This window comes from Pteronotus mesoamericanus, unplaced genomic scaffold, assembly GCF_021234165.1.
Source record: "Pteronotus mesoamericanus isolate MK-2021 breed Mesoamerican mustached bat unplaced genomic scaffold, CSHL_Meso_final contig_32, whole genome shotgun sequence".
In the NCBI taxonomy this organism is placed as follows: domain Eukaryota; kingdom Metazoa; phylum Chordata; class Mammalia; order Chiroptera; family Mormoopidae; genus Pteronotus; species Pteronotus mesoamericanus.
In genome coordinates this window covers 7525640-7548195 of record NW_026555134.1, presented here as the reverse complement: position 1 = coordinate 7548195, position 22556 = coordinate 7525640, and the positions used below count along the sequence as shown (strand labels likewise).

Here is a 22556-nt window from a genome sequence, read left to right as displayed (position 1 = left end):
ACTGTGCCTACTTCTATTTCCTGTTATTTGTTATTTTAATATCACATCTGCTTTCCTCAACATCTGTCATAAAAGATCTGCTATCAGGCAGGCGGCTGACTGCCTTTCCTGATCCTTTCCAGTCGGGCTTCCTCCTTACCTGTCCTCACAGCATTGCGGGCCTGGTTGACTGTCATCTGCCCCGTCATGTTCAACAAGACCTTGGCCTGCGGACTTGTGTGGACGTGAGCTGCTGACACCACGGCTGTGGGGACAAGACTGGGACTCCCAGCCATACCATTGCCCTGGAGCTTCTGGGAAGACCCTCCTGCAGTGGAAGGACTGACCATGGTCACCCCCCGACTTGTCTGACCAGCTGTAGACATAGGGACTTTAGCTTGGGAAGCATTTGTTACTGCCCTGCCAAGACAGAAGCACAGACAGTCCAGTCAGCCATCAGCAAAGTGGGAAATAGAACAATTAAATGCAAAAAAAAAAAAAAAAAAAGACTCAAAGCTTTAAGACAAAACATTTTAAAAACTGAATGGAACTGTTTTTACAAAGCCTAAGAATAGCAAATTCAAACAATGCCCTGAGGCAGAGAAAGGTCTTGAAATGTATTCTGAGTCACAGAAAACCATACATCGTGTTCTGTTCAAGAACATACAGTTACTGGGCCTGGTGTTCCGCAGCAAGGCCAACCTCTCCGCTGACGTAAGGCCCTCGATTCTCCCACTTTGTCTGTCCAAGGAGCCAGGTTTGTCACCTTACAATCACCACACTCCCAGGGCCTTGCTCACATTTTCTGACCTTCTCCCTACCTGACCCCAGCTCCACATCACCCAGGTGTCTGTGTACATACATGCATGTGTGTGCACACACACATATACACACACTCTCTGCCACGTCCTCTCTGCCTTACCTTACCCTTACCTTAATCTCACTTTTGCTTCCAGATCCAGCAGAAATCCCGTCATTTCAAGAAGCCTTGCCTCAGGCTCAGGCTTAAGCCTGTATGACTCTATTTCATGTGGATCTCTTTATTCTATGCCCTGATCGTAAAATTTGGTATTATTTTTTTTTTTTTTAGTAAATTCCTTATTAAGTATTCCTGACTCAGTAAAAGTTCCTTGATGACAGGGCTAGTGTGAAATGGTTCTTTTCCATTGCTCCAGGATTTGTAGTTATAGTGGTAGAGGCAGCTCTAAACAAATACTTGCTGGTTGAATGTAATTAAATTAGGTTTGGTATAGTTTTGTGTAATGTAATTTTTTTGAGATCCTAAATTCATTGAAACAACAATTCTATTTATAGTAACTTTCTACTAAGTTGAACACTTGATTAAATTTGAATGTCCTTATTGTTTACCATGATGAATAACAAAGAATTAATTCTAGGCATCTCTCTGGAGGCCTTAAATACTTTGTTTTTGAGTCTTACAAAAATTTTTTCTTTTATTAACTTAATATTTTGTTGCTGTTTGGTTTACTTCTCTTACTTGTTTTTGTGGTTTTTGTTTTTTATTTCCACCAGGGAGGGTCTATCTACCATCTTCCGGATCCTGAACACAGATTTTAACATACACAGAAAGGAAGGTTTATATTGATTAAAAATCTGCAAGTCTAATTAAAGCTAGCGTCCTGTCACCATCTGCAGCAACACTGATTTTCATTTGATTAGGCTGCTGGCCAACCTATAAATCAAGGCCAACATCTGACAAACATGTCAATTCATTAAGCCATTTATTCAAAATCAGAGGGCTTAGGGAATGATTTAACACAGTTAAACCTGGACTACTTAAGAGCCCAGTGGCCAAAAACTGAGGTTCTCTCAATGCTGATGCCATTATAGGTCATTTCATTCAGTTTCCAAGGCTACTTTCCTCAGCAACCAGAAGGTGGACTTCTCTCTAAATAAAATAAACATTTTGTTTATCTTAAAGCTCTTACTTCCCATTACCCTATAAGAGGGTTTCTCAGCCTCAATGACATTTTGGGCCAGACAATCCCTGTCTATGGGAGGCTGTCCTGTGTCCTGTGATCTCTAGAAGCATCCTCAGCTTTTATGCACTAGATGCCAACAGCAACGTCTCTCTCAACCTCCCCTCCCATAACAACAATCAAAAATGTAACCGTATTTTTCCCCCGGGGAGCAAAATCACCTTCAGTTAAGAAGGAAAAGGATCTATGTTATATTTAAGGAATTTTATTTGTCTGTATTACAGAAATGATTAATAATTGCCAAAATTCAGAAGGAATCAAGCTACTGGAATATAAAGCCAGACCACCTGGGTTTGAGCACTTCTTCACTACGTGATCTCCGACAAGTTATATAATCTCTTTGTACCTCCATTTCCTTATCTATCAAGTAAGGATAATAACAGAAACTACAGCAACGAGTTGTTTAAGGACTTAGAGTTAATATGTGCAATGCATTTAGAAATCTGCCTGCCTGGCACATAGTAAGCATGATAGAAACATGTAAGTATTAATAATATAGCTTTTGTTTATACTAAACATTATACTTTTCATTTTCAAGCAGAAAAATATGGAAAATGGTCTAGTTGAGTCCTCTACATATTACTTAATCAAGTAACTTAAAACCCAGTACATTTATTCGTACAAACTACAATTTCACATACATCCATGTGAATGGTAAGCTAAGAGTTTTAAAGTCAGAAGGGATCTCAGCAAACATAGATATGGATTTTTTAAATGTTGGCTTGTAATAGGCAATTATAACATGTGAAGGAATCTGGATAGGTTGAGAGCCATGGGAAAGAACAAAGCTTCTCTGTTTAGAACTTAGTTAACTATTTATTCAAAACCATACCTTGTGACTGGTGCCACATAATTACCAGGGAAAACCCCTATCTTGCTGGTATGCATCGACGTCCCTTTGAACCAGCCATCCTGGCAACGTTCAAACACTAAAAACATCTCCCCTTTTCTGAGCTCCAGCTCATCCTCTTTCCGGGGAGCATATGGATATATAGCAACATACCTAGAATAGAAAGAATATTTGATTTCGGGCTGAGTAAAAGACAAAATCCAAGATGCTCAAAACTCATCCTTGATATCGTCTTGAATATCTTGTACAAACGTAAACAGAAAGTAAAATCCTTTAACCTGTACATAGTATTGGCACTTATCCATTGAAAAAGGTTTTCCTATCCACACTTAAAAGACAGAGGCCCTCCTGATTAAGAACTGCCAACCAGGTCCTCCCAGTGTGAAGGTGACTATCCCCACCAAATGGTATTTGTTGGGTGTGAAAGAATTAATGCAGCTTCCCAGAGTGCCTAACCTGCTGCTGGAAATTAGGTACCCACTGGGAAAATTGAGCTCTTTAAATGGCACTTGTTAGACTCGGGAAGTAGCCCCAAATGAGGACATATGGTAAAAAGTCCCACTGGGAAGCACAACAAGCTGCCTTCCACACACAAGCTGAACCTCGAGGCTTGGGCTGCACCTGCTTTTATGTGCTTAGCCAGGAACATTACTGAGTTTGAAAAAGTCAAAGGGAAATAAAAGTCCAGATCACAGAGAGTACAAAACAACCCCGTAATGCAAGGCGACTATGCTCCCCAGCATATGGAAACCAGGCAGGCTATGCTAACCACTTGTTTCACCAGGGCTCTCAACTGTTCCATGTACTGTATAAACTCACACAATGTAAGATCCACAAAAATCTAGCTGCATTCTGCCACGGATAAACTCTGAACAAGACAACCAGACCTTTCTGGATACTTATTGTTGGGGGTTTACAGCTTTTCCCATGCCAACTACGGACAACTCTATCTGCTTTGTGTAGAATGCCTTCCCATTCCTTAGTGTCCTAATGCAAGAACAAAAATGGAGACAAAAGGCTCAAAAGGCAGTTCCATCCACATCTAACATTATGAAGAAGCAAACAGCTATGGTCCCCTTAACTACGAACAGCCTTCCCTCAGCAGGATGGCTGCCCAGTGAGCTCCTGTATTAGGCCCATTTTGTTTCAGCAGTTTCCTAGTTATATGCATGACTGGGTAGAAGTTTGCAGAACACAAACCACTTTGGTGAGCCATAAGCCTGTCACCAGCTCGTATCAGAAAGATGTTTCTCTACCTCTGCTGTTTGAGCTTAGTTTGAAATGAACGTTTCAGCAGTAATAAATGACACCCTCACTTACACGCTGGGGCGAGTCTGAGGTCGTAAATGTGCGATCTGGTCAGCGGGTCCCGCTGTGGGCCTCGGTCCCATACCAGCAGCAGCAGCGGCAGCAGCAGCAGCACCGGGTGGCGTGGAGGCCAGGAGAGGGGGCGGGGGAAGGGGAGGATTCAGAGTCTGGTATAAGAAAGAAACAGAGGGGGGAAAAAGGGACAAAACACTTATTTACATCTCTTATGCAAGGTGGGAAGGAAAAGGAATCAGAAATGGAAAAAGACTTTAATGTAATCCAAACAGAGCAGAACCAGCAGGCTACCTAGTATGAAAGCCTCCTTAAAATAAACAAACAAAAGAAAACTCCTATCTTGTTCTTTTACAAGATCTTAAAGCCACAGCAACCTTTTTCAGCAAACAGGTAAGTAATCACACTTGGGAGGAGGGAAAGAAAAAAAATGGAAGTCACATGCAATTTAAAGATTAATAATACTTTTAAGAATAGACTTGGATAAGAACTCAAATGCCTTTCAAGGAGGCAGCTATAATGTCACACTGCTTGCTAGGAATTAATTTGTGATTGTTTCTGTAACCTGAAACTTACACACAACACTAAACAATAGGGCTGCACTGTATCTCAAACCATGCCTTCAGAAGAAAATTTCCTTTGATGCTTGGTCTCCAAAAAGCCCCAACAATAGCAAGCCACAATCACTGGGCTGTTGTTGCTACTTTTGCTTATTCTCTTCTGAACTATGCCAGCTTTTGAAATTTAGGACTATCAAGGCTGGTAATCTTTAACAAGTACACCAGTGAAAAGCTGCTGGTTCTTTTATGGGCACAGACTAATGGGGTTCTGCCTACAGGATTCCATGCCTTTTGAAAATCAATGGAGCAATTGTTACCTTCTGATCTATAAACCCCAGATAATTCTTTAGGGTCTGTATACCGAAACTCCTGGGAAAACAGGCACACAAAGACCTGCCTGAACCTCCACCTCGCCCTCCCCAAATCTTTGAACCACTAGATGTAAAAACTGAATCAAAGGAGAAATGAGAAGAGTAAAGAATGCACCTAGGAAAGCATAAATGGCTTTGATACATCAGCATATTAGTAAGAAAAATCCAATGACTTCTAAACATAGTTCATAATAGACATGTCTATTTTTTGGAATAAAAACTTGAATCTCATCAACACTGACTTCATCTGTCTATTAATGTGCATAGTTCCACAAACAAACTGAGTAGAAAAAAATTTCAAAACTCTAGACATATGTTGCAACTGTTTCACACTTTATATTTAATTTTCTTGCTAAAGTGACTTTCGGGAAGAATTTTTCCCAAACAGCAGCTCAGGCTGTTGCAGGAGTCAGAGCAGAAATAAATGAGGCGTAGAGCTGCTTACAGAGTGCTAACCTGGATGAGGCGGAGGTCAGCTCAGAAGGTCAGAACTTCGTGAACGTTATTCATGTTCTCCATACAAAACACGGCAGCATTCAGATTTGTTACAGCTTTGGAATGTGCATAGACTTGGGCTTAGAGCCTTCCAATCCTTTAACCAGGAGAAGGTCAAGCAGTCATTGCATTTGGTCTCCTTCCAGAGACAAAGTAGAGAGAAGTAAAGCTAACCCTTAGTAAAATACTCAGCAAATGTGCGACCTGGGCAGTAGATGGGTAATAACACACCAGTGGCTTGACAGGTGAGATAACAAGTCTAGACTATACATCCAATAATATACAGAGACTGTAAAATTACCACTTAACTGATTTCCATTTAAATCTTTTTAAGCCCAATTTCAAAACAGCGCAGCTGTGGAAAGGCAGAAGACAAATGACATGTGCTCAGCAATAACCATCCTAGAAATTACTTAACGTAGCACCGAAGCCACAGAACCAAAAAGCTCTATTTCACATCCTACATAGGATGGCATTTTCAAGAGGAAAGGAAATTAGAGTCACCTGTTATATTTTAACTTATTAAAACAGAGGATGTATTAAATTGGTTCCAAGAAGGAGGAGGCAAGGACATCCTTAGGCCTGATAAAAATATGTGCCACATTTTGTTACCAAAATGTAAAAAAAGGTCACCTCTCATAGTTAACAAATAGAGTAAACAAATGTTTCATGCACATGACTTTTACAAAGAGTAAGCCGTAGGCATTTGAAATATAGATAAAGACGATATTCTAAAAGCTCGCAAAGGTTGTGCTTGAGAGAAAATAGTTATATTCCCTTTATATGGTTGAAACAGATGATCTTAACAAAATTGGGCAGATTCTCCCCCAATGCTGGGTTACCTATCTTTGGAGAAAAGTGCACATGTGTGTGCATGTGTACTCCTGGGTATATAAGCACACAAAGACCAAGAGAGAAAGTCCAATTACAATCAGATTCCTAGATGCTGCTCAGCCCTGCGGGGTTGGTAAAGTGATAGGGCTCTTGCGAGCCCAGGGCTGTGACCGACTAGGAAGTTCTGTGGGTTGCTTTATAAACAACCTAAACTGGAATAATCTGGTGATGTGGAAGTTCAAAAGGTAATCCGCTGTGTGCTCTGCTTCAGGCAGCTTGCTTTCCTGCAAGACCTAACATTCCTACAGAGCAAACCACAGCCTTGCATTCACCCAGAGCTGACCTAGAGACCTGTCTATTATTTCAGAGCCCGGGCTGGCCCCGGCTCCAGGGGCCAAGACGCACGCCCCGCCAGCAGGAAAAAACAACATCTATGGTCCTGAGCCAGGAGCACAGGTAACAGGGTGCTAACCATATTTTTGTTACCTTATTATTGTACAGAATCAGATACCATATTTAAATGCCATATTCACTGGATACTACATGCCAAATTAATAGGGGCTTAAACGGTGCTCATCACTTGTTGTTTTATGGAAATGCAACAAGTCTATTTCATCAAAGTAAAGCTGTCCACAGCTGTGGCCCAGGCCACAGAAATACTGGTGTAGAAAACTGGATGTTATTTTGATATTCATTAAAAATGAGTTTCCTGTTTGTGCTTTCATAGATTCAGACCTTCCGTTTACCAGTATGTGGTAATGATTTGAGGCAAGAATGACTATTTCTGAATGACACTTAGCTCACAAACAGGACTTAGTAGTGGTCTGCTAAGGTAAACTGGTCATACTGTGCCATGTCTGGGTTCCCTTCCACGGCCCACTGATCTTCAAAGAGGAGGCAACTTTACGTGGTAGAAGCAGCATGGGCTTTGGGATAAGGAAAGACGCAGGTCCTAATCCTGGCGCAGTCTGGGACGGCAGTCCTTGGCTTCCCCGCTCTGGGAGCGAGCAGCAGGAAAGAAGTGCCCTCTCTCGGGGCAGGCTGGACGCCAGGACACGGGCAGGGCGCACTGCTGCTGGGTCTGTCCTACCCCTCTCCTGCCAAGTCCAAAGGCTCTCTTTCTTCCTCTCAAACTACCAAGATTGGCAGGCTTATCTTTCCCCTTCCAAAGGCCTCCCCCGATCCCGTCGACAGCAGTAAATTTTGTTTGGCCTCTGCTGTAGGCTGCAATGAACTACTCACATATTGGCTCTTCTGGGAACCTGATATCATTTAATCTCATTTCTTTAAACAAGGTGCGCGTGCGTGTGTGCATGTGCGTGTGTAAAACTTTTTTAGTTAGGGTTAGACATTTTTGTAATGCGATCTGTTTATAAGTTGTCTATGGGTCAGATTTGGCCTTTATTGACTTGGGCATCCTATGACATCTTACAGCTAAACCTCTCAGCTGGCACAGAGGATCAAGGGTTATGAATCACTTGTTGAAAAAGCTCTTCTACCATTGGATGGAAGATTCAAGACTAAGAGCTTCAGCCTCTTCCCCTCAAAAAATTAGCTGGAAAAAACCCTCACTACTATTAACAGACTGATATCTGAATTAGCTAGACATGATAACAGTTTTGTTTCTAATATTAGATATTTAACATTTTAACTGTTCCATGGGAGATGTATGAGACAATACGTTCATAACTTCATTTGGCATAAAAGATTAAATAGTCTCAATTCATAAAAAGTACTAGAAATAATGTTCAATTTCTAGTCTAGAAGTGGCATTTATTACCCATAAGTCCACACCACGAAAAGTACGGTTTCCATCCTACCAAGCTGCATGCTATTGCTGTGATAGTGCTCAACATCTTGGGCAAAACTTCAAATTTTATAAAGGACACTTGCCATGGTTAATGAGAGATGCAGAGGGCACATGCCACTGAGATGTTTCCCCAAGTAAACCTAACATATGAGATGCACAACATCTCTGCCAACCTACCAGAAGCTTTGAGATCTAGACATCTCCTGGGATGACAGACATGTCTGTTTATAATTAGTTTTTCATTTAGTGAAATTGGCACAGTAGACATACCATTTAATAGACCTTCCTCTTGCTTAACATGAAGCTTTCTTCTATAACTCCAGGATAAATCATTGAATGTAAATTACTTTTTGTACGTTCGTGCTCTCCTCTGACAGGTCCCATTGATTTGCCCTGGAGTGTACCTCCCACTAAGAGCAACTGGCCATTTACTATATCGTAAATTTTTTAGCTCATGAGGGTGAAACTCAGCCAGCTCTGTCTTCTCCACTAATTAATTTTTCTAAGATCCGCAAAGTCAGTTTTTTCTCCCCTTAGGAAATCAAGTTAGAACGTTCCCATGTTAAGTAGTCTTTTGGAAAGAGGAATGCCAACTGATGGTGAAAAAGGAGGAAGGAAAAAAGAATCTTCTCTGGCGGTGAGAGGGCAGGAGGTTAACAGAACTTGGCTCTGGTCAAAATACCCAAGGGCTACCAGAATGTCAGGGAACTACATTCCCGAAAGCTGACTGAATTTCATCTTCTCCCCAGATGTCTCAATGCAACGTATCCTCCTGCACCAAACTCTTATACTATTGAGGAAGCTATAATCATTCTAGGAACATTAAAAAAAAACAACAAAAAAAACCTTTAACCTTTAACCAGAACATTATTAACTTCCACTTAAAAACAAGAACATGCTTAACTCTATAAAACATTTTCGAAAGTCTAAGTCAAGCTCGGTTCCAACTGCATTTATTTATATCCCACTTTGTTTCAAAGTCAGTTTTCAATGATTCATAACATGTACCAAGACAAATATAAAAGGAAAAATGAGGCAAAAGGAAAATGAGGACAATAAAACTAGGTGGAGCCAACATTTTAACTCACAACATTGTGCGGTCTTAGCTGAAGAAGGGTACCAATTCGACTCTAAGCATTCTAGCAGAGGGAACTATAATCTTTACAACATATATTAAATCCACAATCTAAAAACAAACCAGCTGCTTAGAAGCCTCACTGTTCCTGGTATAGGGCGCAGGGAAACCTGTAACAAAATGAGCCAGGCCCTCCAAGGCATTCATAGAGTAAACCAGTGGCACATGCTACAGGCCCACCTTGAAACAGTCCTCAGTAGAGGTTAATAACAGGAGCAATAATAGTCACCTCTCTCTACACTGTAGGTGTGGCACTAACTCTCGGAAGTAGGTACTATTATCAGTCTCATTGTATATGCAGGGCCATGGAGGCTGAAAGAGGCCGGGCGACGTTTCATGGTCCTGTAACATCAGTGGCCGACTGAGGCTTCCGACCCAGCTCTGGGCCCCCGTCACCGGTCACACCATTTCTCTGACAACATCACAATCGGGAGATTGGGTAAAACAGTTTATGGGGGCGCGGTCCACTGGACACATCTGATGTGGGGATCTTTTCTATCCCCTTTCAACTCAGCACTGAAACAGTCTGAAAGCATGAGCCAACGCATTGGCCTAGATGAGAGATGTCTCACAATGGCCGGCCCCTTGCAGTTCAATTGCCTGTGATTTTAGGAAAAATGGATTTAAGCCATTGTGTTTCAGCTACCTAAGGTTGCATTTGCTTGTTTTTTCCCTTTTAATTTTCTCTCCAGAGTGTTTCTTCTTTGTTTTTACCTCCCTTGGCTGCCCTCCTTCTTCCTATTAATTTCCCCCTTTAGAATGTTTTAAAGCAATTAGTGTTTAGATTCTGCCTGTAGGATGCTATGTTTGCAGAAAGAAAATCTACATAATTTGAGGGGCCTTCCAAGGCAGCAGGGACCTTTGGGCAGCCATGGCTATACCCACAGAAGACAAGAAACTAAAAAAGGCGAATCATAACTGTAGAGATTTTAAATCAACTTAGCGTGGGACTGAAGAAAACCATTTAGCCTTAGGGGATCCCAGCTTCCTCAGTATTTCTATTAATGTGTCTTTGTAAAAAGTAAGCAAGGTCTACAAACTCAAAAGAAATATAGGTTAAGCCTTCAGGAAATCAGGATGAACTATAATGAAAATTAAAAGTATTTTACAGAGTTCTTCCAATAGCTTCAGGCCACTGACCCTCACTGTGAAAATTTTTTTGCAGGCCGCAGGCAAGAGACTTTCTAATCTTGTTCTAAGTTCAGCAGAGATAATAGATAAAAGATACACCCCACCTAGCAAGTGTCATGTAAACTGCAGGTGTTAGGAGGTGGAATGCGCCAGAGTAATGTGACTAATACCTAAAAGACAAACAGAGATGGGAGGAACTATACTCACTCCAAGCGCAGCTGTGTAGGGAGCATCTGATGGGAATGTGAACGAAGGGCCAGTTGTCACTGGGCTGCTTGGGGGTGGGGTCACAATCAACCCGGTGGTACTTATATGAACCTGCCAAGAAAAAAAAAGGTAGTAAGAAGTCAGTTTATACCAGGTAACCATGGGAAGGCAAGTAACAATTTTTTTCTTTTTAATCCATAGTTGCTATTATTTTTGAAAGGCAGAATCCCTTTCGGTTTATTCAACCAAAATTTACTGCTTACCTAATTTGGATTAAGACACTAGGAAGTCATGTGGTAAGTACTGGTCATGACAATGTTTCACCCACAGAAATCCACTGCTGTTGCCTTTCACAATAACACGCTGCCTCACTGGGATGCTACCGTCAACCAAGGTGGCTTCTCAGGTGCTCAGGTCCTTTGGGGCCGGTGCTCCACTAGCCTGCTAACAATCTCCCTGAAGATCCTGTTGAAACGGGTTATAGCCGAATACGCGCAGTTCTATCAATATGTTAAATCTCTGTGAAATGGTTCAGGTGCTCTGCTATTTTCAGTATCATTTTCACGATTTGTACCTTTTGGTGGGGACACATAATTAAAATGCAGCTGCCTAGACATGCCTAGAGCAGGCAATTACTTATAGAGCCTTTAAGGGAACGATGTCAAGCCAAATTAGCTGTGTTCAAAGGTGCCTTATCCATGATACTCCCTAAGATTAATTTACTAGAAAGAAACTGAGTTATTCAGGTCATTTCATTGCCTGTGTTCGGTTACTCGATCAGTTTCAGCCAAGTTGCGCATCAGGCCTGACTGCAGAATGCAGTGCTGCTACTTGATGCTGCAGAGCTAGGGATGTGAGTGCCTGTACAAACGATGTCTTTCCTTCACTATCAAAGACATGGGGCTGGCTGGTACCTTGTTTCCCCATGGAAGCAATGCTATACCCCCCAAATGCTAGGCTTTTTGTAATAAAAACTTAATCCCAAACAGAGTTTCCTCAATTGCCACAAATTAAATAAAAGAGTATCGGGACAGAGAGAAGCTCCGAGATGAGTTAGTTCCCAGAGGGCCTGAAGGAACCTTTAGTTTTCCACTGGGTTAGCCCCTGCACAGCTAGAAGATTCAGCCTCACAGCATATATCTGAATTTTCACCATTAAATCTGTGTTATACATGGAATCCACATCCTTTTCAAACTACTTCTGTACTGATTGAACTTAAGCACATTGAAGGGGTGCCACTAAAAAAATGTTTCCCTTCAAACCTTCATTTTCTGTCTCTTCTGTGAATCAAAGTCTATTCCTAATTAATTCATAATAAGAACAACACTGGGTAATAGGAAGAACACTGTTTTTTCATTCTTGGAATAAAACCTAATGGCCTTCAGCTACTTTATCTAATAAATGTTGATACACACACTCCAAGGACACCTGCAAGATTGGCACCTCATAAAAGATGGTCTTTCTTAGAAGATACAATGGAGCTCACTTCAATGTGTGCACCATTATTAAGGAAGGTTTTGGGGCAGAAGAAAACCCACCACAATACAGCTTCCTAGGCCTGGCCCTACAAACATCTGAAAAAGATCTCACTCTGGACTGACATTTCTCTACATGCCCCCAGGCTGGGAATCAGGATAATTAGCTGCTAACAAGCCTGGGACAAGTAGGTCCCTTCACATCTCTGGAGATGGACCAGAGCTTCCCTAACACCTCTACCATCAGGGACACAGGAGTGAAGCTCTGAGCACGGAGAATCTTGCCGGCTCCACGTATGGCACCGGTGCATCATGGCGCTGCTCCCAGCCCTGCAGTAAAGGAAGGGAGGGAAGTCACCAGAGAATGACTAAAAGCAGGAAAGAGAAATGGCTGATGGTGGGCGTGTCCAGAATAAACGTCCAGAGGAGGAACAAACTGACTCCATGCTGTGCTCATCCCTTTCCCATGGAACTGCAAATCAGGTGGGTCTGCCCTCCTAGAAAGGACTAAGCTGGGAGGGGAAAAGGGTGGGGAGAGCAAATGAGAATGAGTGGGTGGATTTTCTGGCTTTCCCTGAAGCCACTGGCCATAAAAAAAAAAAAGTGCCACAAAAACTCAATATTATGAATCAGTCCTCCAGCTGGCGAAGGCCAAAAAAAATATCACGGGTGTGGCATCATGTGCTTTCACAGGTGTCAATCATAGATGTCTGTACACATCTGTTCTGAAGGTGCACCTGGACAGCAGAGCCTATAAAATAATCTTTCAATTTATGTATTAGAAAGCTCAGTCTTCACTCAGTAGTCACTGAATAAAATTGCATGCAAGCCCTTTGCTCCTTTCTTCAGTTCATTTCCCCATCCTGCTGCCTAGGATTTGGATGGGGCAGAGATCTCCAACTGCCATCCAGAAACATGAGGATAAAGACCTAATGACGAGGTGAAAAGGTGAGTTGGAAGGCACTGGCACACCAGCTCTGAACTGCCTAGAAGTGGCTCTCACTTCAGTGAGAGAAAAATGAACACTCCTTTCTTTAGGGCCCTTACTTTAGATTTTTAAATAAATTCAACCAAACCTAATTAAAGTAAAGCAACACAGAAATCAGGTCACTAGCAAGAGACATATTCTGTCATGGGCCTCAGTCAAATCTACTGAGCAGTCCTTTCCTCGCAGAAGGAAAGCTCCATTTAAAACAGCCTCACAAGCACCATTTTCCATGTCCACTCATCTCCATGGTTAGGGGAGTGACTGCCTGTCACACATGCTACACATACTCATCGCTTATTGTGGACTGTGGTTCCCACCAATGTACACAGCACCCCGGATAAGTAGTGTTTTCTGTAAACCTAGACTGGAGAAACAAGGCAGCACTTCAAACATCTCCCATCCTCTTCTAGAAATAACCTCTCCCCGAGGCAACACATTACCACTGAAAACAGAACAAATCAGAACATGGGAGGAGGGTAGAATGGTAGAAGGGGGAACTGTTTCAATGGAACACAGAAAGGGCCTTGTTTCCTAAGCTACTCAAACGCAAACAAAAATAGCTCTACTTTTATAGTCTTCATTCCCAGCTCTGGTGTGGCGGCGTCAGGCATGCTCACACCTGACTGCCGAGTTCTCTACAAAAGATACAAACACTAAGTTTATCTTCCTCTCATTTCATCTTCTCTATTGCCAAAAGATTACTGCCCATTCTTTTAAAGCAATTTCCCACTGGGAGTTGCCATTATTCTTGACAGAAATTTATCTTTTATTTTAAGAAAACATCGTTGTAGCCCTGACTAGTGTGGCTCAGTGGGCTGGGCATTGTCCCACAAACCCAACGGTCACCAGTTCAATTCCTGGTCAGGGCACCTGTCTGGGTTGCAGGCCAGGTCCCCAGTTAGGGGTGTGAGAGAGGGAACCAACTAATAATTCTCTCACATATGGATGTTTCTCTCCCTCTTTTTCTCTCCCTTCCCCTCCCTGTAAAAATAAATAAGTCTTTTAGAAAAGAAAAAAATCACTGTGCAAATGTCGGTAGGCCAACGAAATAAAAAACTCAAATGATTCGGTTTTCTATTCATGAATGACCATCTTTACTAGCCTTCTCCATCAGAACTTGATTAAAAAAATCTTCCGTTTTGAACTTTTCCAGAGTAACTTCACTTGGTACTTTGTGCTCTGATCTACAGTCTATTTTTCATACAGTATAATTAGTTACATGAAAAATAACACAGTTCTCTCTACACATTTTTCAAATGAGTCATCCATTCCACAATACTTATCATTCGACATTTGGGATATATCAGTGAACAAAACAAAGATCTCTGCCCTCACTGTCCTCGTGTTCTAGTACAGTGTGTGTATGTGTCCTGTTTCTCTCACAAGATCAAAAGTTTCATGGCCCTACCACCTAAAAATCATCGACAAAATGCAATCTTATTCAGGGAGTAAAAGCATTTAACTCATAACCTATAGTATGAATCTAAAGGAGCAGGGTCAAATAAATGAGCCTGAAAGAAAATAATTTTCAATAATATTAGCAAGGATTACCAAAAACTGTTGTAAATAGTTTTTCTGTGGTCCAAAACAAATATTAAACTGTGCAGGTTTCTTGAGAATAAGGACTGTGTGTGTGGGGGTTTCTTTCTTTCCTTTAAGGGAAAATAATTCATTTGTATGGCTAAAAAAAAGAAAAGAAAGAAATAAAGAAGCAAGCAAGCAAGCAAGCAAGCACAGCTATAGCTCGGGCTGGCTAGCTCCACTGCTTAGAGTGTCATCCCAATACGCCAAGGTTGTGGGTTCAATCTCTGGTCAGGGCACATATAAGAAACAACCAATGAATGTGTAAGTACCGGTAAGTAGAACAGCAAATTGATGTTTCTCTCTCTGTCTAAAATCAATAAATTTAAAAAAAACCACAACAATTACAAACCACAGCTATAAATATTACAGAGTAGAACATAAAATTTACGTGAATTTTTAAAATAGAACATGAGACTTGAAAGAAATTTCTCCCACTTGTGCTGGCTCCTCTGGACAAGGCTCTCTGCCTCTGGGTTGAGAAAAGCACAGCTTCCCTCTAACTGGATGACGACAGCGGGGTCTCCGCTACGCTCATGCGCTCATGCCGCAGTCCAGGGTCAAGGCCGAAAATAGGGAAGTCCTCTACCTTACTGGGTTGGCCAAAAAGTCCTCTTAGTTTTTTCCATAAAATAGAAGACACTTTTTCATGTTCACCAGTAACTTTATTCATTTGCATATTTTGAATATGTCAGCTCTCTCCTGCATGTTATAATGTTGAATTGTCAATTAATGTCTTGATATGATCACTATCAACTTCAACTGGTCTACGCAACCATGGAGTATTACCCAGCAAGAAATCTCCAGTACAAAACTTCCCAAACCACTTTTTCCCCCCCCAAAACACTTTTGACATGTTCGATCAGTCACAGAACCGTCTCCATACACTGCACAGATTTTTTGCATTTCAGTTGTGTTTTTACCTTTCTTGAAATAATACAGCATAATATGCCAAAAATGTCACTTATTTTCTTCCATGACACATAAAAATTCACCAATTTTGATGTTTTTTAAATGCACACTGATATGACAGCTGTCACAATACAATCTAACAAAATTGTTTCAAAAAAGTTAAAAACAACTATGTGCTACTAGAGCCATCATATGGAAAAAAACCAAACAAACCTTTCGGCCAACCCAATATTTAGTTTGGTATATACACAGTTCCATGAAGAACCTATCATAAGGCAGCCAGTAAATGTTTGCCAAATGAAAGAATCAATGTTCCCAATCACCTTGAGCATTTTTATTAACACAAGTATAATTTGCAGCTATTTTTTAAGACAGTCCAAAGTCTTGATGAATTAATGAGCTTTTAAAAAGATGTTAGGCCGATTTCTAATTTAAATTAAATGTTCCTTCATGCCCTATTCTATAATTCTGACTGGGAAATCCAAATAGCAAGGTGAGTTACACAGCTGTAGGCAACTGCAACCTTTGTGAGTTTCGACCACAGCATCTTCAGTTTGAATGGAAGTAAAGTTTTCGTTACCAAGATCTCCCAAAGCAGGGGGAAACAGGGGGATTGCTTAGTGATACTGATAATTATTATTTAAATTGTTTTCTAGTTTCTGATCTTTCCTCTGAAAACTACTGAATACCTCTGGATTCATACGCTCAAGTTATTTCCCCATTTTTCCACCTACAAAACGAGGAAGGCTTTGCTCCCCAGGAAAGCTGCTATCTTCTGAAGGCTACAACAGACACACTTTTCAGCTGGGGAATACACATGCCAGTCTAGCTGGTGATGCGATGTGGCCAACCTCTCCCCGCGCCCTCGTGATGGCTCACCTGAGAAGGGGCGCTGCAGGAGAGACCGGACAGCTCGCTGATCCGCGCGGCCGCGGTGGGGTTGCTGGAGCTGATGAGGACCGGGGGGCTGATCTCCATGGAGTGGCGGTTCTGGGACGCCTGGGAGGACTTGTTGGCCATGGTGAGGGACGTGAAGGAGTGTCGCTTTTTGGTGTTCTTCTTGGTGTCGGAGTGCTTTGGGCCAGTGCTGCTCTGAGCTGCTGCCGAGGTACCTTCTCCAACGTCAGCTCCTGGCACAGGAGGCTTATCCCATTCTATCAGCTGCTTAGCAGCTGAGTTAAACTGCAAACCAACATGTCAACACGCGTTAGGTGATTCTCAAGGACCCACTGGGACTGACTTTCAACACACTTTTATCTAAAATTTAACATCGCCACTTTAATATTTGCAAATGTAAGTACATATATTTTTTTCTCCATGGGAAATACCCAGATACCTTTTCTCTCCATATTGGGATGTCCTTGCAGTATCTATGCCACAGATAGATGCTCAATCAAGAATAAACAATTCCAATGCAAAGGCTAAAAAGGGTAAAACCATTCCCCCCCCGCCGCAAGAATCTTTGGAATATCTAATTTTAAAATGTGCCATTAACAAAAAAAGATTTATTTCAGTCTGCTGATGAAATGTAGAGAAGTGCAATGAAAAAAAGGTGCATTTATCTGACCGAAGACTCTGCTGTCCAACAATGGCTGGGTATTCGCTCAGAGCACAAATGAACAGCGAAGGCACAACTTTGGGGCTTGGTGAAAATGAGAAGGATGATGAAGGATGAAACCATAAACATTAACTCACATGTTTCAATATAAATATGGGGGAGCCTCACAAAAAAGATGGTAGGAGCTCTTGATATATTTTTGTCATGCCACCGTGTCTGTTATTTTTATATAACTGTGACTAAATTTTAAATCCCAACAGGGTAAGACATGAGATTCAAGCCCTGTTGGCAAGATAATTTCCTCTATTCAAAAAGTTGCTTGAGTGTGAATGAAATAAGGAGCCAAGAGGTCAAGAGCTGTGCACCGGGCTGATAACGCCAGCAAGAAAGGAAAGAGTATGAGGTTTTTGTTTCCCTGAGGTGGACTATGCTTCTGGTAGCCTCATTAAAAACAAGCTGCTTATAACTTACCTAGATATTACAATAACAGGAAAGCACTGAGTGTAATTCAACCCCTCATAAAACACACTAGATAAAAAAATAAACTTTTTAAAGGTTAATTTAGGTGATAGAAAAAATAATAGAGATTTTTTCCCACCCCAGCTCTGCATGCTCAGCACTTCACAAGTACCTTTAGATAAAGTAACACCATCAAACGTTATTTTTCACCCACCTAAAGAATGGTTAGGACCATGTCTTTTAATCCTGTTGATGCAAATGTCCTACTAGAAGAGTGAAAATCCTGTTGGTCAATACTTAGCAGTGAACTTGCTTTGGCACAAGTGGCTGTTCACAAAGCCATATTCACTGCAGCTCGGTAACCAGTGCTTCTAGGGATGACTGCAAATTGATTAACGATTTGCTCCTGCGGTTCCCCCTAGGACTCAAATTCATCTGGCCTGTCTGATCTGTAATTAGTAGGGCACTTCTTTTGCCAACACAAGCATACCTTTCCTCTAGGGTTCAAGGCTTTCTTCCACGTGAGAAGTTGGAATAATAGGCAGCATTACCACAGTTAACACCAGAAAGGAACCATGACTCTGCGTGTGTGTTTAGGGACGAAGAAATGAGGTGGTATTAAAGGGCAGTCTTATAATAACATAGGATGGCGTTTTGACCAGGAGATCCTGAATTTACCAATCCTACCTTGGTCTAGCCATCCTACCTTCTGGTTGGTTCCTAGGAGAATCAAATGACTCAGGGAAGCAATATAATGTTTCATTTTTTATGATGAGAACAGCCCAAACCTCAGTGGGGAGTGCTAATAAACTTCAGCACACCACGTGGTGGGAAGGCCTTCATTCCTACACAAGCTGGCTATAAGGAGTTAGAAATCAAAGCAGGCAGAGGAGCTACTCTATTTCTCTCCTCCTAAACTTACCATTCCAATGAGATGAAGGCCCAGCACACCCCACAAGGCCAGAGGATAAGGAGTAAGAGAAAGCCTTCTTCCAACAGAAGCTCATTTAGTCCCCAAGGCACTAACCCTCAAAAGCATGACCTAATCGGTGTGCTAAAATTGGACCAATTAACTCAGCAGTGCTCCTGTGGCACTAAGAAATAGGGGAAGAAACTGAGAAGACTTCCTAAAATATGAAGAGAGAAAACTATTACATCTGCTGGCTTTCATGGTTGAATTAATTCTGGAGTCAAACCATAGGCTCCATTAGCAGCACCTGAATTGAAACAGTCTGAAATATTACCATGGTCTAGTTATGGTCATACCTAGCCAAGTGTCAGTTACAGTTAATATTATGTTAGTATTTCAGGTTTCCATATGCTGTGTTCTAATAAAAACATCTGAAAATTATTCCCTATATTCCCTACTGTTTTCCTCAGTAGAGAAATACTTCCCTTGTGTCTTTTTCTAAATCATGCACTTTCTGTCACAACAGATACACACTGAGCTCCTGGTGTGTGCCAGATAATGTGCTAGAGATCTACAGCTGCAGAGAAAGGGTCCCTGACCTTATGGGGCTTATAAACAGACACACAAGTAACACAAATGCCCTCCACAATTTTCTGTGTCTGGCTTCTTTCACTCAGTGATATGATTGTATCCATATTGCTCCATGAATCAGTCATTCTATTTAATAGCTGTGTAATATTTCATTGTGTGGATATACCACAATTTATTTATGCACTCTATAGTTGATTTATATTGGGGTTCTCCTTCCCTTCCCTCCTTTCTTCTCCCCTCTTCTTCCTTCTTTTCCCTCCTCCCCTCCCCTTTCTCCTTCCTTCCTACAGCTTTTGCTTATTAACAACAATACTGCTGTGAATAATCTTGTACCTGTCTTTTGGTGGATATTGGGCCTATGTCCAGGAGTGGAACTGCTGGGCCACAGTGTTGGCATGTTTAGAAAAATACGGTCTATGTGCAGAAGCATGTGCATGGAGGTGGACATGTGGTGTGATCAACTAGCAAACTGCAGGCAGAAGTGCACGGTTCTGGTCCTAGCACAGCCATTCACTTTGAGACCTCTCACGATGGCAGTTTCCTCTGCTATAAAGTAAGGAAATTGGAGCCAGGGAATTTTTTGTCCCCTTTAGCTCCCCAGATGTATAATGATCTCACTTTAAACAGATATAGCTCAGTTTTCCATTTCATTCCTTTTACCTCTATTCCTCTAAATAGGCTAGTATAGTTTTCCTGCATTTCATTTTTACACATGGATGCTAATATTTGTTAGAAGAATGTTGTCGTATTTTAAAATTACTTTAGAACTCTTCTAAAGCAGCAGAGGTTATAATTACGGGTCAATATTTGCTGTCTTATAAGTTACAAAGACAGCAATAAAGTTGGGACTATTTGGTAGAGGCAGTCGGTACATCTAGCAGGAGCTTCAAGAGGCTTTTGTTGTAAGTATAATTTAACCTGGAGTAACAACAGGAAAGCAAAGATCTGACAGATTTTAATGGAATTTTGCTAAGGTTCATTTATGAATGTTTGAGCTTAGTAGTGTAGGCTGTTCATGACATTTATCTAGACATGACCTTTAAGTTGAAGAGTGCACTCATCACCTGCAAAATAAATTTATATCCTAAAATACCTTTTTCTAAGCACTTAGGAAGGAATATTTGATAAGATTTAGGCTGTCTACAAGGAAAAATTCAGCCCATGGGAGCTAAAAGCATGGACAAGTGGGATTTGTTCATCTTAAAACTACTCTCCCATTTAGGTAAACCTTAGAGTTTAGAAAGAATTAGTTTTTGAGTTTATCAAAAGTATCAACAGAAAAAGGAAACACTGACAAAACAATGATGACAACAACAAGGAACTTAAGAAATAACAAAAAAAAATTTGAGTATCTTCTCAAATTTGGCTATCTTCTTTGCTAAAGAAAATATGGCCTTTATAAAGGAAAACAAAACATTTAACGAGAACTAGCATGAACACTCAGTATTTTACATGAAGCTTTAGAGATGAATCAGTCTCCAGCTTTTGAGCACTAGAGACTACAAATAGTAGGTCTGAGGAATCCATAACCCATTAGAGTGCCCTGAACCTAACAGTCTCTCAATAAAAGGCAAATACTTTAGACTATGTATTATAAAATAATATATCCTTCCACATATTTTCCATGTAGCTGTTGTTAAATATGCATCTATTTCATTGCTAACACAAGCAGCACACACTACTCTACACCTCTCAGATCTCATGAACCTCTTTTCACGTGAATAGACACAGGTCAAGAGTTTGCTCCGCACTGTCTGGACATGCCATCGTGTGTCCTGGCACGCCTGCGCAAGCACAGCTGCAGGGTAAACTCCTAAAAATGAGACTGTTAGCTCAGAGTGTAAGCTTAGAACAGTTTTTTGAAGGATATTGTTATACTGAACTCCAACAGAGTCCATTTTCATCTGCTCTAATAGTGTATAAAACAGCCCATTTCCTTATATTATTAATAGTATTAAGTGTTATCAATAATTTTAAAACTTTTATTAGTTGGAGAGGTTAAAAAAAACTCTCTGTTTTAATTTGTGTTTCTCCATTTATTAATGAGATTAAGCATCTCTTTTCTTTTCCTAGGATTTGCTTATTCTCACACTTTAGCCATATTTGTTAGGTTGTTGGTATTTTTCTTATAGACTTATGTGTTCTTTAGGCATTATATAAGTCATTCTTTAGTATTATATGCATGTATGTATATATGTGTATATAAATCCATCAAAGTAAAAATATTGTTTCAATTTGTTTTCTAACTTGATATGTGTTTGCTATACATATATTTTTATATTATGTGCCAAATTTATCAATCTTTTTCCATTAGGGCATCTCAATTTAACATCGTGCTGTGAAAACCTTACCCCACAATTATTTTTAAAAAGAAAATCACTTTTTTCTTGTATGTCTATAGTTCCTTCCTTCCTTCCCTTTTTTTCCTTTCTGTTTACCTCTCACTCTTTGAACCACGTGAGCCATCTGGTTTTGTGTGAAGGATAAGGTGGGGCCAGAGCTCTGTCTCCCACGGGGCTCCGCAGCTGGGCCAGCAGCACCGCCACGTGGACCTGATGGTCCATCTTTTCCGCACTGGCTTGAAATGCCACCTTCACAAAGCCATGTTTAAATGTTGTATTCTAAAGTCGTATGCCTGAATTTAATATAATGGTAGTAGTACCCCAATAAATTTAATTTAAAAAAAAAGAAAGAAAAAGAAAGAAGTGGAGTACGTCAACAGTCTACTGCACGGCTAGGTCCAGTGTGCCTTCTCCAGAGAGTCAGACACTGTGAACAAAGCCAGTGAATGGGCGCTACGGGATGGGACGTCATGCCATTTACCTCCTCTTAAAAGAAAGGAAACTATTTTGCCTCACATTGTGAACCTTTGCAAAATGTTTTTCACATAACGGCAATGAGGAATTTGTATTTCCATTAGTCTTCTATTCTTCCCTGCAATTTCAGTAACAAAGTTTTTGTTCTGGGATGACCTAAATACAAAAGCAACCTCAGTCTTCATTTATAATACAAGACTCCTCCCACAGAAGAGGCGTAATTAGAGAGACCGAAGGGATTACTTGAGAATCTTTTTAAATTGATCCAAACGCATCCCTCAGGTAGCAGCTCCATCTAGGCCTCTGTAAACATCTGTTGAATGAATAAAAATGTTGTTCTGTTAAAACTACCAAGGGAAGGAAGCAATGCTGCCTCTAGATCAGCACTGTCCAGTTGCGGTATTGGGTTGGCCAAAAAGTCTGTTATTTTTTTTTCCCGTAAAATAACAGACATATCTTTTCATTTTCATCAGTAAGTTTATTGATTGGATTACTTTGAGTATGTTGGCCATCTCCCAGTATTGGCTTCTAGTGGGTAGAGGCCAGAGGTGCTGCTAAACATCTTCCAATGCAT

At 40.9% G+C, this 22556-nt stretch overlaps 1 protein-coding gene across 2 annotated transcripts in view; it reads right to left on the bottom strand.

The window, feature by feature from the left end:
• The window catches only part of SH3RF1 (SH3 domain containing ring finger 1), a 149360-nt gene that overhangs the window by 20408 nt on the left and 106396 nt on the right, over window positions 1-22556 (bottom strand). The window contains exons 5-9 of one of the 2 annotated variants that reach the window (XM_054576065.1): window positions 16528-16830; window positions 10693-10803; window positions 4150-4304; window positions 2812-2982; window positions 140-399 (exon numbers count right to left, since the gene is read on the bottom strand). In XM_054576065.1, coding sequence (XP_054432040.1) covers window positions 140-399; window positions 2812-2982; window positions 4150-4304; window positions 10693-10803; window positions 16528-16830 — 1000 coding nt within the window. The remainder of the gene's footprint in view (window positions 1-139; window positions 400-2811; window positions 2983-4149; window positions 4305-10692; window positions 10804-16527; window positions 16831-22556) is intronic. The other variant, XM_054576067.1, reaches the window with a different exon arrangement.